This window comes from Falco peregrinus, chromosome W, assembly GCF_023634155.1.
Source record: "Falco peregrinus isolate bFalPer1 chromosome W, bFalPer1.pri, whole genome shotgun sequence".
NCBI classification, from domain to species: Eukaryota; Metazoa; Chordata; class Aves; order Falconiformes; family Falconidae; genus Falco; species Falco peregrinus.
In genome coordinates this window covers 27,645,029-27,658,546 of record NC_073743.1, presented here as the reverse complement: position 1 = coordinate 27,658,546, position 13,518 = coordinate 27,645,029, and the positions used below count along the sequence as shown (strand labels likewise).

At 37.4% G+C, this 13,518-nt stretch overlaps 1 protein-coding gene across 9 annotated transcripts in view; it reads right to left on the bottom strand.

The window, feature by feature from the left end:
* The window catches only part of LOC129783137 (ras GTPase-activating protein 1-like), an 87,112-nt gene that overhangs the window by 48,632 nt on the left and 24,962 nt on the right, over positions 1-13,518 (bottom strand). For all 9 annotated transcript variants that reach the window (XR_008745128.1, XR_008745126.1, XR_008745125.1 and 6 more), the window contains exons 4-8: positions 12,577-12,647; positions 4,998-5,115; positions 3,954-3,985; positions 2,194-2,246; positions 1,333-1,483 (exon numbers count right to left, since the gene is read on the bottom strand). Coding sequence is in view for 3 of the 9 variants with exons in the window: in XM_055792887.1 (XP_055648862.1) it covers positions 1,333-1,483; positions 2,194-2,246; positions 3,954-3,985; positions 4,998-5,115; positions 12,577-12,647 (425 nt within the window). In the remaining 6 variants the exon portion in view is untranslated. The remainder of the gene's footprint in view (positions 1-1,332; positions 1,484-2,193; positions 2,247-3,953; positions 3,986-4,997; positions 5,116-12,576; positions 12,648-13,518) is intronic.

Genomic DNA, 13,518 nt, shown 5'->3' with positions numbered 1-13,518 from the left:
ACCTGGTGATGCTTAATATTTTAATCTTGTTTTCTATCCAATGTCAAGGAAAGAATCTTCTCTAGGTAAATTTATTTTATATATACACTTCAAGTAAATCCAGCACTGGAAAATTAATTTGTTAAATAATTTATTGCAGGAAGCTTCTGGAATATACTATCTAATGTTGCAAAGCCATTTGAGATTAATAAGACTTCCACTAATTTGCTAATTAGTTTGACATCACCTAGGGTGTGGGCTTTTAGCCTATCATCCTCCTAATAAACCATGTAACTAGAGAATGGGCAAAACAGGATTTACCTTCATCAAAGGCTGACACTGCAGCTAGCTTGATTTTCAATGAGGATGTCTGGAGGCCAGACTGATTAATGTAGAAGGTACTCAAGCAGCCTGTGTGTGGGATATACATAGGTTAATAAGGTTCCAATTGCTTAATCTCAAACCATCGTCTATTTGAAATCATATGAAGAAGTCCACTGAACTTAGTTAGGAGACCTTGACGTTTTCTTAGACACACTAGCTGCTGGATGTCTACCCACTCAGAAGCCAAGCTGGAAGTAAGAGAAATCCTCTACTGGGATGAAGAACGCTCTGGTTCTAGGTGAACGAGTCTGGAAAATTTCTGATTGTGACAGGCAATGGCCTCAAAAGAGAAAGTTGAGTTTTCACTACTGAGAAGTCTTGTTAATCTTATTCATAAAGTTGTCACAGATTCAGTGATGGAGCTATATTGATAGCTTCTCCAATGAAAGGGAAAGGTTATCTCTCGTAATTTCTTTTTGTACATATTACCATATTTTTATACCCATGACAAAATAAACCCATCCTAAGTTTCACCACTCTAACTGATCTGCACTTCTGACCAAAATATCATTCACATGTTTTAAGGAGATCAATTTAATTACTTTTTTCAACAATTAAAATAATTTTTCCCTTTCTTGTCAATACACATTTCTATTATTTATACTTTAAAATCCCTACTGAATGTCTCTGATAAAACTAACATTTTATTTTTCCCCTCTCATATATATAAAACTCCCTATTATAAATAGTAGCTTCCAAGACAACACAGCATTCTCCTAATTACATGTCATAATCCAATTTATAGGGTGAAGAAAATAATTTACAGGAGAAAAATACTTCAAAAGAAACAAGTTACACTTAAGCTTTTGAAGGCTTTTAGAATGTGGTTAGTTACAACTAAGCAAGTTAGTTAAAACTCTTAGTATATTCTTAATACTGAAATCTTATTATCATATCAATAAGTTATCAGCAATACATTATAAAAATTCTTTACAGAAGTATAAAATACATACAACTATTAAAACTTACCTATTATAATATCTGCCTCCCATCATAAATTGATTGCTTGATGTTGGACATATTTTAAAACGCTGAATATTTTCACTGGTCCGAAAATAAAGTGAATAATCACCAGGTGTATTATCTGAAGGCCTCACAAGAAAACTGCACACCTGACCAACTGAAAAGATATCATAATACAGTGTTATTCACTGTTACTCATCTTAGTGTCATTTATGAGCTCTTATCAAAGCTCTTCCTGTACAAATTAGCAAGAATTGCATGCTTAAAGGAGAAAGTCTGATGTAAGTTCCAACAGTGATCCCCCATTCTTCACCAAAATGGGATAAAGCCAAAGTTAATGTAAAATCATTTGGCTGTAGCTGACAACGTATCCCCACTTTTGCCACCTCTTTACAAGAGCATATCGTGTGCATGTGGGAGGTTTGACAATGTTTTAAAAAAAACTAAAATTTTTTGTTCTCATATATAAGGTATGTTATTTGACAGTATGAGTCAGAAATCTTGATGTTTTCATTTTAAAAATATTTCCCCTATGAGTAGACTAAAAAAAGGTTATAATACATTCTCCCATAAGTACATAACAGTATTTTCTCCTCGGTATTTTAAAGCCCAAGATATTTTTTTATTTATATAAATTACAAAAAAAAGTTAACTATTTCAATTAGAATTATGAAACTAACTGTACTTGAGAACATTAAAAAAAAATACTCAGTGCTCAGCCATGAGTTTTTTTCCAATGTAGTAGCAACCACAGGTCTGATGCTCATATGTTCATACAGAAAATACAGGTTTTGCTGCAGTCTGTTATAAACAGGATTATTTTGTGTCATTCCACTACCACTGTATTACCATCTGAAATACAAGTACCTGTCATCAACAAATTGTAAGCCTCTTGTTTGGAGATCTTCCCATGGAACCATCTTAAAGACGAAGAGAAAAAATAGAAAGCAAGACTATCAGCTCTCTTTTTTAGTTCATGTAACATCTAAAGCTCTGACACCTATGAATTAATCTTTATTTTAAAAATCTAGTACGTATAGATTATATAAGCAACTGTTATGTTACTCAGTGATTGTGTTTTTCTACCAACAGAATGAAAAATAGGTATCTACAGCTATATAAATAAACTCATTTCAATACAAGTGTCCAACATGAAGTACATGTTCAAATCCAAGTGTGTTTAGAGATGAAAAGGCTTTGTTTAAATGCTAGATAATTTGACAGGCATATTTGAAGTCAAGTCTCAGCAATTTATTTGAAGTGTGAAATGCAAAGCTCAGAGATTAATGAAAGTTACTTTATATATACTTTATTTTCTGTACAGAAAATACTGTACAGAATAACTAAAATTGAATTTTTCTAGAAGCTGAGGAAATAAGGCCTAGCTTTGTTAGACTATTGAATATGAATTGCTTTAATATTACATCTTACATCTTCCAGTGTCCTGCATCAGCGCATCATCCTAAAAAAATACAACAATCTGTCCAGTCTCAACTCGATACCTATGATTATAGGAAACAGCTTGACATTGCATGGCAATTCAGTTTACATGTGGCACAGCACACGCTACATCTTAAGAGCTCATCCTGTCCTTTAAAGGAAAGCTAGAAATATGGCCTTTCATTGCAGAGCACATGTGTGTGTGCATGCACGTGTGTTTAAATGTGTAAAAGAAATCCTCTTTTATGCATCAAAAAAGAGCTCTAGTTCTAACTTGCTTTTTATATGACCTTTGCAGGATAATCTCTGGCTATTGGAGTGTTTGCAGAAATCCCTGCCTCCCCTGGAATCCTCTAAGCAGCATGAGTAACTGGACTGACAGTGTCACAGCTCTAAGAATCTGCTACAAACTACTTTGTATTACAAAACAAAACAAAAATAATTCTTGTATTTGAAGGCATCCCTACTACTGTTATGCTGCTATACCAAACTGACTAGCAAAACATTGGGGACCAGTAAACTGAAGTCACACACCAATGGTTTTCTTTCCCCTATTAAACAAACAAACAAAACATAACCCACACACACAAGAAATGCCTTCTTCAATCACCAGTCCTTTGGAGACTGCCAACTGGGCAATAAATACAGGAAGCAGCAGCTGCAATTACAGTAAGCAAATGGAGGACAGATGAATCTATCCAGCTACTAGAAAATTTATGTAACTTTCATTTGCTACTCATCTTTACTACTGATGTGTGTTAGCACATGAGGCTAATATAGAGAAAGTGCTACTATCATACTATCATTCCTCTAATGATGCTTTGTTCCCTCTCAGGCATTTAGAGCTGAGCAGACCTGAAAAAAGGTTACACATACAGTTTGCTTTAGAAGTAAAAAAAAAAAAAGCCCCACAAATCAGAAAACACCACATCCTCCGTTGTACATATTCTGGATAAAGTGATCACACAGACTCATCCAAGATTTTATCACTGCAAAATCCATTAAAATTACGCATAACTAATACAAGATTTCCTATCAATGACCTATGTATCTTCAACAGCTAGTATAGAAGAAAAGTCTTAAGATTAAAAAAAGTACACACACAGTTGGTTCACCCTCCCAATCTCATAGCTAAAGTTTACAGTTATTTTATGATTTACTTTTAATAACAAAACAAAAATCCTTACATTTTGCCTTCATGTGGATCTTCTTCTCTTCCCTAGTAGGAGAATTAACATATTAAGTGTATGACAATAGTATGCTTGAGTTTAGAAAAATAAACTTCATAGGTTAAGACCTTCTGTAGAAATAAACAGCACTACAAAGTCCAAGACATTTTTGAACTAGATAGCGTATTGCACAGTTCATGCAAAGGGGTTTTCAACTTTATTAACTAAGTGGAAATTCAGCCATAACACATTACTTCAAAATGTTGTTTGTCACTCTTCAAGTCCTTCTTAACTTAAATCTCAACTTTCCTGAACTTCAACTACTAATGTAGAAATCTACAGTTAGATACTCTAACACTACCACTTCAGTTTAGCCATTCGCATCCTGATATAGATGTGAGAAACAGGTGAAGCAAACTCTACTAATAGCAAAATACATATACTGCAAAGCAAACATCATCAGGACTCCAAAGCAATGGTGAACTTCTTTAAAAAAAAGCACGTGGAAGGGTGGGGTAGGTGTTTTTATTCATTAAATCATCTCTTCTCCTGAAGTAATTCAATTATCTTTAGGTCACCTGGTTAGCTTCCTGACTTTTCATAAGCCCTTCTAGGTTTAACTAACTCATCAATATACGTTTAAACCCACAGTTGGCCTTCAAAAAAAACCCACAGAAGACATATTATAGTACAAAATTTCAGTCTATACATTTATGAATGTTTCATAGCAAACAAAAAAGAATGCAACTGAATATAGCAAGTTCTTTATCAGGACTGGTGAGTTTAGGGAACTGCCTAATAAGTTCACAGTATCATTCATTTGCAAATGAACTTCTTTGGATAATATGTGAATAAGTACTTTGTTTGGATACTGAATTAGAGTAAAAGGTTTGTTAAACTAAAAACTGGCAGATTCAATTACTGCAGGAAGGTTTAGAAAAGTACATAAAGTCAGGCAATTAAATGACACTAGGTTAGGTTTATTTCATTTCAACTTACACAAATAATAATAAAAAATAATCACGTCAGTTCTGCATAAGATTTGAATATAAAATTACTTACCACTTCTTCTACCAGGTCTTCTACAATAAGACCTTGTTCATCTGTCCGTAGGTTTGTAACCCACATCCAGCCATCTTCCAATTCATTATGAACAATAAACATATCTCTTTTAAGGAAACTGAAGAGAGTTACAGTAAAATTTATGTTAGAAGTACAATCATAATACAAAGTTTAATGAACACAATGAATTCTTGAGTAGAGTTTCAGCAAAACATTTGAGGAAATCTGATCATTAAAGATACATTTATGGGTATCCTAAGCATACCATATGCATTTTTCACAGTTTAAGTAGCTATGATGGATGAATATTTATCCTTCTTTGATTTACATTTCAAATCTAATAGATATCTAATATATAAGTGTGCTAAGGACACATAAAACAAAAAAAAATCATAATTAAGAGAGTAATATTCTTCTTTTATTAAGAGAGATCAAATACTAAACAAGTAAAAACAATCAAGAGATACCCTTAAAAGTCTAAGAAAATAATACTTTTATCAAAACCTAACTTTGTATAATACGGTGTCCTGGTTTCAACTGGGATAGAGTTAATTTTCTTCTTAGTAGCTGGTACAGTACTGTGTTTTGGATTTAGTATGAGAATAACATTGATAACACACTGATCTTTTAGTTGTTGCCAAGTAGTGCTTACCCTAAATCAAGAACTTCTCAAGTTTCCCATGCTCTGCCAGTGAGGAGGTGCACAAGAAGCTTGGAGAGAGAAGAGCCAGGAGAGCTGACCCAAACTAGCCAAAGGGATATTCCATACCATAGAACGTCACATTCAGTATATAAACAGGGGGGTACTTGGCCAGGAGCTACCAATTGCTGCTTAGAGACTGGCTGGGCATTGGTCAGCAGGTGGTGAGCAACTGTATTATGCATCACTTGTGGGGTTTTTCCCCTTTGATTTTATTCTTCCCTCTCCTCTTCATTACAAATATTATTACTGTTATTATTTTTACTTTATTTCAATTATTAAACTGTTCTTATCTCAATCCACAGGTTTTACCTTTTTCTGATTCTCTTCCCCATCCGGGGGGGGGAGGGAGGAAGAGAGAGTGAGGGAGCAAGCGAGAGGGAGCAAGCAACTGCGTGGTACTTAGTTGCGGGCTGGGGTTAAATCACAGCATAAAGCCTGTGGAATATCTACTATTTAGGTCTTTGTGTATGAAAAAAAGTGCTGAAAAGAAGATACAGAATAGTTCCTCAAAAAGACTTGCAGTTAGCTACAGGAAGAACATAAATACAAAGCATTAAGATGTCCAAGGGAGTTTCGTTACCAGAAGGTTAGTATAAATTATTCCTAAGTGTAATCCCAAACTCAGGCATACCCATCTTGTCTGGGATAGAATTAAATTTCTTCATAGTAGTTTGCATGGGGCTATGTTTTGGAATAGGGCTGAAAACAGCATTGATAACAGAGGGATGTTTTAGTTATTGCTGAACAGTGCTCACACAGCATCAAGGCCTTTTCGGCTCCTCACACTGCCCTGCCAGCAAGTAGATTGGAGGTGCACAAAAAGTTGGGAGGGGACATAGCTGTCCCAGCTGACCCAAACCGGCCAAAGGGATAGTCCATACCATATGACATCATGCTTAGCAATAAAACTGAGGGTGGAGGTTGCTGGACATTGGTCAGTTGGTGGTAAGCAATTGTTTTCATTTGCATCACTTGTCTTTCTTGGGTTTCATTTTCCTCTCTTTGTTGGTTGCTGGGTTTGGGGGTTTTTCCCCCTTACTTTTTTTTTTTATAATTTCTTTCTAATTATTAAATTGTCTTTATCTCAACCCATGAGTTTCTCTCTCATTTTTATTCTTCCAATTTTTCCTCCATTCCACGGGGGGGGGGGGGGGGGAAGTGAGTGAGCAGCTGTGTGGTGCTTAGCTGCCAGCTGGGGTTAAACCACAACAGTCCTCTTTGGCACCCAACAAGGGACTCCAAGGATTTGAGATAATAACAGATATGACCAGAGTGTATTAGAAGGAAGTTATAAATATTATATCTGTTAACAGTTGCTAGTCATGATATCAATTTCTCTGTCCTCAACATTAGTTTATCTGATCTGTGCCGTACTCTCTTTTTTGTTGAACATGTTAAAGACTGGTTTTGGCTTTTGCAGTTTGCTGTGCTCTGTAGCGCTTAGTGCTGTTTTGCCTGTGAGATTTATTATTAAAACACTACCTTGAGCTTAAACTGCTATTTGGGCTCTGTACTGATGCCATTACTGGACTTTGAGAACCATCTCATGGAGACAACTAACAATTACACTTCCTCTAAGAGGTATTTTGTGGAAGAAATACAGAATGGCACCTTCACCACCTTCCATGATGTTTTCTCACTCGTTATAACAACTCTTCAGTATCTTTAACATTCTTGGGTAATCAAAATACTTCTATTGGTACTTCTTGAGAATATTGTTTCTGCTTTTTCCAAGGTTAACCAATTATTTAGGAATATCACCAAGGCTCCACAGCAGCGTGGTTATGGGTGGCAAGGCATGTGGGAGAATATGGGCAACTATATAAAAAAGCTGTCACATCCAGTGGTCTGGGACTTCACTCCCAGATCCTGATGAAGTGATAGAACATTTGAAAAAAGATGCTCTGGCTATTCTAAAGAGGCACAACTTATCACACTGTGCTGGGGTCTCGCCTGCACCTACTGAACACTGCTCTGTACTCCTTGAGGGTGCTGAATAGAAAAGAGGGTCTCTGGATCTGAAAACATACCAACAGACACTGTGGCTAAACCAGAGACCCAGCCCTCAACTATATCAGTCACTTTTATAATTAAAAGGAAACAATGGAAGCAGAAGTCAACTCAAGTAAAGGATGAAGAAGCTTCTCTTAAGAGGGAGCAGGAGAGAGAATCAGAAGAGGCAGCCTGTTCTGCAGCAGGGCAGCCACAAGAACAGAATTGAAATCATAAATTATACAGAAACCACCCTATCCCTAAGTGGGCTGTGAGATATGTGAAGCTATCAACCAGGTGAGCAAATTATCAGCTACTTACTCTGATGCTGGGATACTGGAGCCAATAGTCAGGAATTAGAGTGTAAGGAAACTCAGCAGCTGGGATCCCTTGCTAGGGATAAGGCCACTGACAAAAGGATTGGAAAAGGGACAGGAGTCCTTGGTCTTTGGAGACAGCTCCTGTCAAGTGTGAAGGACAAGTATCTCTTCAAGGAAGGTCTTGCAAATTCCCAAAACAAATAGACCACCACTGAGGGAGGTATCAAGTATCTGAGGGAACTAGCTGTGGTGAAGGTGATCTATAGCAACCTGGATGACAACTAGGTATCCAAAGACCCAGATGAAGTCTGGTGCACACGGTCCATTTGACAAAAGTTTGTACAAAGTGCTCCAACATCATATGCCAACACCCTGGCAATAATCAGCTGGAGAGACACAGAAGCACCAACTGCGGATGGATTGGCCAGCCAACTCTGAGAATTCAAAGAGAATCTCACTTCCTCCCTATAGGCCTGCATCTTGGCTGTGGAGAAAATGTCCCAACAATTGATCCAGCAATTAAAGAAGGATAGGTCTTCCTCACCCATACTGACCAATGTCTTGGCTATTAAGAGTCAGCCTTTTTGTGTTTAGGGGAGAGGGTTACTAGTGGTACACACCACACGCTACCCTGTGGTTCTTCCTGTGTGACCATGGGGAGGACATGAGGAAGCGGGATGGTGAACCTGCCTGGAGACTAGAGGCTCAAGTACAGGAACTGAAAGAAAAAACAGCCAAAATGAATCCATCCAGGCAAATTACTGCTCCAGTGTCTGTTGGTGCTGAGTTGCTGTCCAGGGTTAAACCACAACATCAGGTCATATGAAAACCTTTCACTGGAGCACAGGGAGACTTCTCAGTCAAGTCAGGTGATGCATTAGGAATACAGGCAATAGCTATGAGGTACTGAAGCTCATCAACTACTAGTTCAATCCAGAATTAGACTGCAATTTTCTACAGAATGTCTCTCGTTTGAGAGGGTGTGATGGATGCACCCACTCTGAGTGAACAATACTTTAGTTCAAGCATTACTGACAAGTAGGCCTGACTGAAATCTGAAATCAGTCCTGCCATGCAAACCTTGAGAATTGTGCTAGGCCATATCTTCTCAGGAACCAAGGAGTCTAAGCAATGTCTTATCAGGAGCTAACAGTACCAGCCTGAGCTGGGACCAGACAAAACTAAAACTGCTACAACTGCATATGTGCCAAAAGCAGGTGTGACTATGGAGTCAATCACTTTATGCTATAAATATCTGTAGCTCCCTGCCCAAGCCCATTGAGTTCTCCTGTATGGCAGCAGGCTGCATAGTGGTGATCTCCCCCTTGAAAAGGGACACCTCTCAAGGTTACTCCTCAAGGTTGAGAGACCCCTTACCCAGCATGTGATATCTATAATGAAGTAAGCAACATTTTACATTAGGCCTAAGAGTATATTGTATGCTAGCAACACTTATATATCCAGCTATAGCTTATTACAAGTGTAGTAAGTAGTAGTGTTTGACTGCTAAATCATTGTCTAATCAGTCTAAATTATGATTTAATGATAATGTAAATAATTGTCAAATCACTGCTTAATTACCATCCAATTACTGCTTAATCATTATTTACCATTTGATTTTTGTTCAATCAATTACCATTTAATCATCATTTAATCATTAATAAACCCCTTTTAGTTAACACTACAATGATGACTTCTCTTAATAATTCATCTGTGACAGAGGGTAACAGAAAATGCATTAGTTGAGCACAAAGCAAACAGCAAGAATAAAAAAGGCTAATGAAAATACTTAGAATTAATTCAGCTACTACTGAACCTAAATCTTAACAATGTACAATAAACAGCAAGGCCATTCTAAATCAGTTCTATTACAAAGAAGTTCACAGTAAGTTATTGCATGCAAGACTGGTTGGAATTAACCCTGAAATACTTCAAGCTTTCTAAATATTAATTATAACATCAAAATTAAGTCAAGATTCCCTGAAATACATAAAATTTTCAAGAGTACATTGCAGTACAAGATTATAGTACATTAATTTGACCTAAAACAGAGTACTTTGTCCCAGCATTGCTATGAACAGAACTATTTTATCACACAGATCTCAGAAGCCTAGCCAGACACACAGAACTTTACATTTCAGCTGTATCCTAGAAAAGGGAGAAAAGGCATAATTTCCTGCAATTCTTGTTACCATAGCAGAGTAATGAAATACTTTTTCCTCTTAAATTGGTAGGTGCAATTAGGCATTTATTGGACTTGATGGATCCTACTATGCATAAGAATAGAAAGAAGCCCTACTTGCAATACACAATTAGGGAGTTCCCTCCCGTCTTACCACGGTTTTGTATGCTTAGAAGAAGGACTTCTCAAAGATTAATATCCTCACGGTGTTTTTTAAAGAGGTCAGAATGGACTGGCCATGCAACCTTGGGATAAATTTCCACCCCAATGAGGATATAAAGCTGTCATATACCTTTCTCCATAATCTTAGGCTAATAGTCCTATCAAGAACCCAATTCAACCAGCATTTTCTATCAACTTGTGAAAACAAGATGGTCTCATTAAAAATCACTAATAACGTCTTCCAAATCTTTTTATTTTTTTATCTGAAAAGAACCTCATATCAAGAAAGCAATATTAATTCCAAGCAACTAGTATACATTCTTCTATTAGCTATAGGACTGTTGGTTTTGCATCTTTTCCACATAATATATATTGTGAAAATGCAAGAGAAGTATGGAGTAAAGACCATCCCATAGATTTTCTAGATAGATCAACATTAGAAAGGAAATGAGTAGCAGTTCACAGAAAAAATAAACAAGTATGACAGTGAGTTTACTGGGTTTATGTGGTTTTGGTAGCAGGGGAGCTTCAGGGGTGCCTGAGCCAATCAGTGATGGTGGTAGCGCCTGTGATAACATATTTAAGAAGGGAGGAAAAATCTGCACAAAAGCAGCCAGAAAAGAGTAAAGAGTGAGAATATGAGAGAAACAACTTTGCAGACACCAAGGTCAGTGAAGAATGAGGGTGAGGAGGTGCTGCAGGCACTGGAGCAGAGATTCCCCTGCAGCCCATGGAGAAGACCGTGGTGATGCAGGCTGTCCCTCTGCAGCCCATGGAGGTCCATGGAGGAGCAGATATCCCTCCCCCTGCAGCCTGTGGAGGATGGAGCAGGAGGCAGTGACAGGCTGAAGGAGGCACTATGGACCCGTGGAGAGAAGAGCCCACACTAGAGCAGGTTTGCTGGCAGGACTTAGGACTCCAGGAAGGGACCCACACTGGAGCAGTCTGTTCCTGAAGGACGGCACCCCGTGGAAAGGACACATGCTGGAGCAGTTAGTGAAGAACTGCAGCCCATGGGAAGGACTCATGTTGGAGAAGTTCCTGGATGACTGTCTCCCGTGGGTGGGACCCCGCACTGCAGCAGGGGAAGAGTGTGAGGAGGAAGAAGCAGCAGAGACAACATGTGATGAACTGACAGCAGTCCCCATTCCCCTGTATCGCTCAGTGGGAGGAAGTAGAGAATTTGGGAGTGAAGTTGAGCCCAGGAAGAAGGGAGGGGTGGGGGGAAGGTGTTTTTAGTTTTGTTCTTATTGCTCATTATCCTACTCTGGTGTTAATTGGCAATAAAGGAAATTAATTTTCCCAAGCTAAGTCTGTTTTGCCTGTGACTAATTGCTGAGGGATCTCCCTGTCCTTACCTCGACTCACAAGTCTTTTGTCATATTTTCTTCTCCCTGTCCAATTGAGGAGGGGGAGAGACAGATCAGCTCAGTGGGCACCTGGCATCTAGAGAGGCAATTCAATAGCTTTTTAAAATATTAAGATTCAACATTTAAAAGTATCATTTGTTCAATACAGACTCCTTCCAAAAGGGGAGAGAGGGAGAAGGAAAAGGAATCATTCTTGCTCTATTTTAAGGACAAGACTTTTTAGGCACAGGCAACAAAATAAGTGCTAGAATATTAAAGGCAAGGGTTTTTTGGCAGCCTCTCCTTTTTCTCCTTATTTCAAGGAAGACACTAAAAATACTGTTCTTAATTTTATCAGAGTCAATTCTCACATTCTCTTTCTAGGGGTCAAGATTAGTTTGGTTTGAACTATTTATCTGTTATTAGCTACTTCTGCAGGCAAATTTGGAGCCAATTTATTTCAAACCCTCACATGAGATTTTTGCACAGAATTCCTTCATGCACAAACTTAACATTTTTCTCAAAGTGGGTAAGCATTTGAAATTAGTAATGTTCTATTTCTAAACTAAGTCTCATAGTTCTAGCAATTAAATGTAACTCCCCTTACAATTAATGCAAACAGTATACCCAGATTAAAAGTGTTATTCCTCGGGGGGGGGGGGGGGGGGGGGGGAAGAAAAAAAAGACAAGGAGAGAGATGACAAGACACGAGACAGACAAGAAAAAAAGAGACATTATACCTTTAACCTCCCAGAGCGTTGTCTAAGATGCAATTGAAAAGTATTTACATAGTGAACATATACTGAAATCATGAGTATTTATGAATACTCCAAGAATTTCACAGCTGCTTCTGCCTATTACTAAAACATACCTTATTTCATCAGTTTCTGGCACTTTGGTGTAAGGTAGAATTGCTCGAACTCTCCTTCTATCCTCCACAGGCTACAATTTTAGAGAAGAGTGCAAATATATTAATTTTCCCTTTCATTCTAGTGTAGGCTTCCTCTCCCCAACATTATGCTATTCCAATGCAAAAGACTAGTAATAACCTTTGTATCCCTTTGCTAGTTTTAAGTTTTCAAAGGATCAAAAATAGTAAGAGCTGCAAATGTTTAATTCCTAAAGGTATCTAGAAAAAGCTCTTACATTGTTTCTAGCCTTGTAACATTATCAGTCATATTATCTCCAAAAATCAAATTACCAATAATGTAAATCCCATAAAAGAGAACTTTAGAACTTTCTTCCACTTAGTGGAAATGAATGTAAGTTTCACATTCAGAAACATCGGGGGGGGCATGCAGTCTGCAGGGTTTTTTGGGGAGCTGTCTGGGTTGGGTTTTTTTGGTTGGTTGTTTTTTTTGTTGGTTTAGGGTTTTTTTTTAATTACTGATATTGTCTTAAGGATAGTTACTTGAAAGAAGCCCAACTTTCAGGAACTTTGTTTATTTTCCAGGATGCATATTTTGAAATCTTTGCTACAAAACCATAATATTATTTTGAAATACTTTATTAAGTCAGTGTAAAACCCTAGAGTCTAACTACATTACAGTGGTGCTCTTTACTAGCCAAGAACCACACATTTTCTTGTTTATCTCTGTTTACGTACCATGTTATTACTACATTTGGAGATAACTGCAGTACTCGATATCTAGCTTTCTCATTACAGATTTTCATTAAAAAACAATTTTTTATCATTACTTTCTATCAGTAAGAACATGTTTATATATTCCTTATACTTCACCATACACTGAGACAGCTCTAGAACTAGGGGAAACTTTCTACAATGCTTTTTTCATAGAGAACTATGAATATA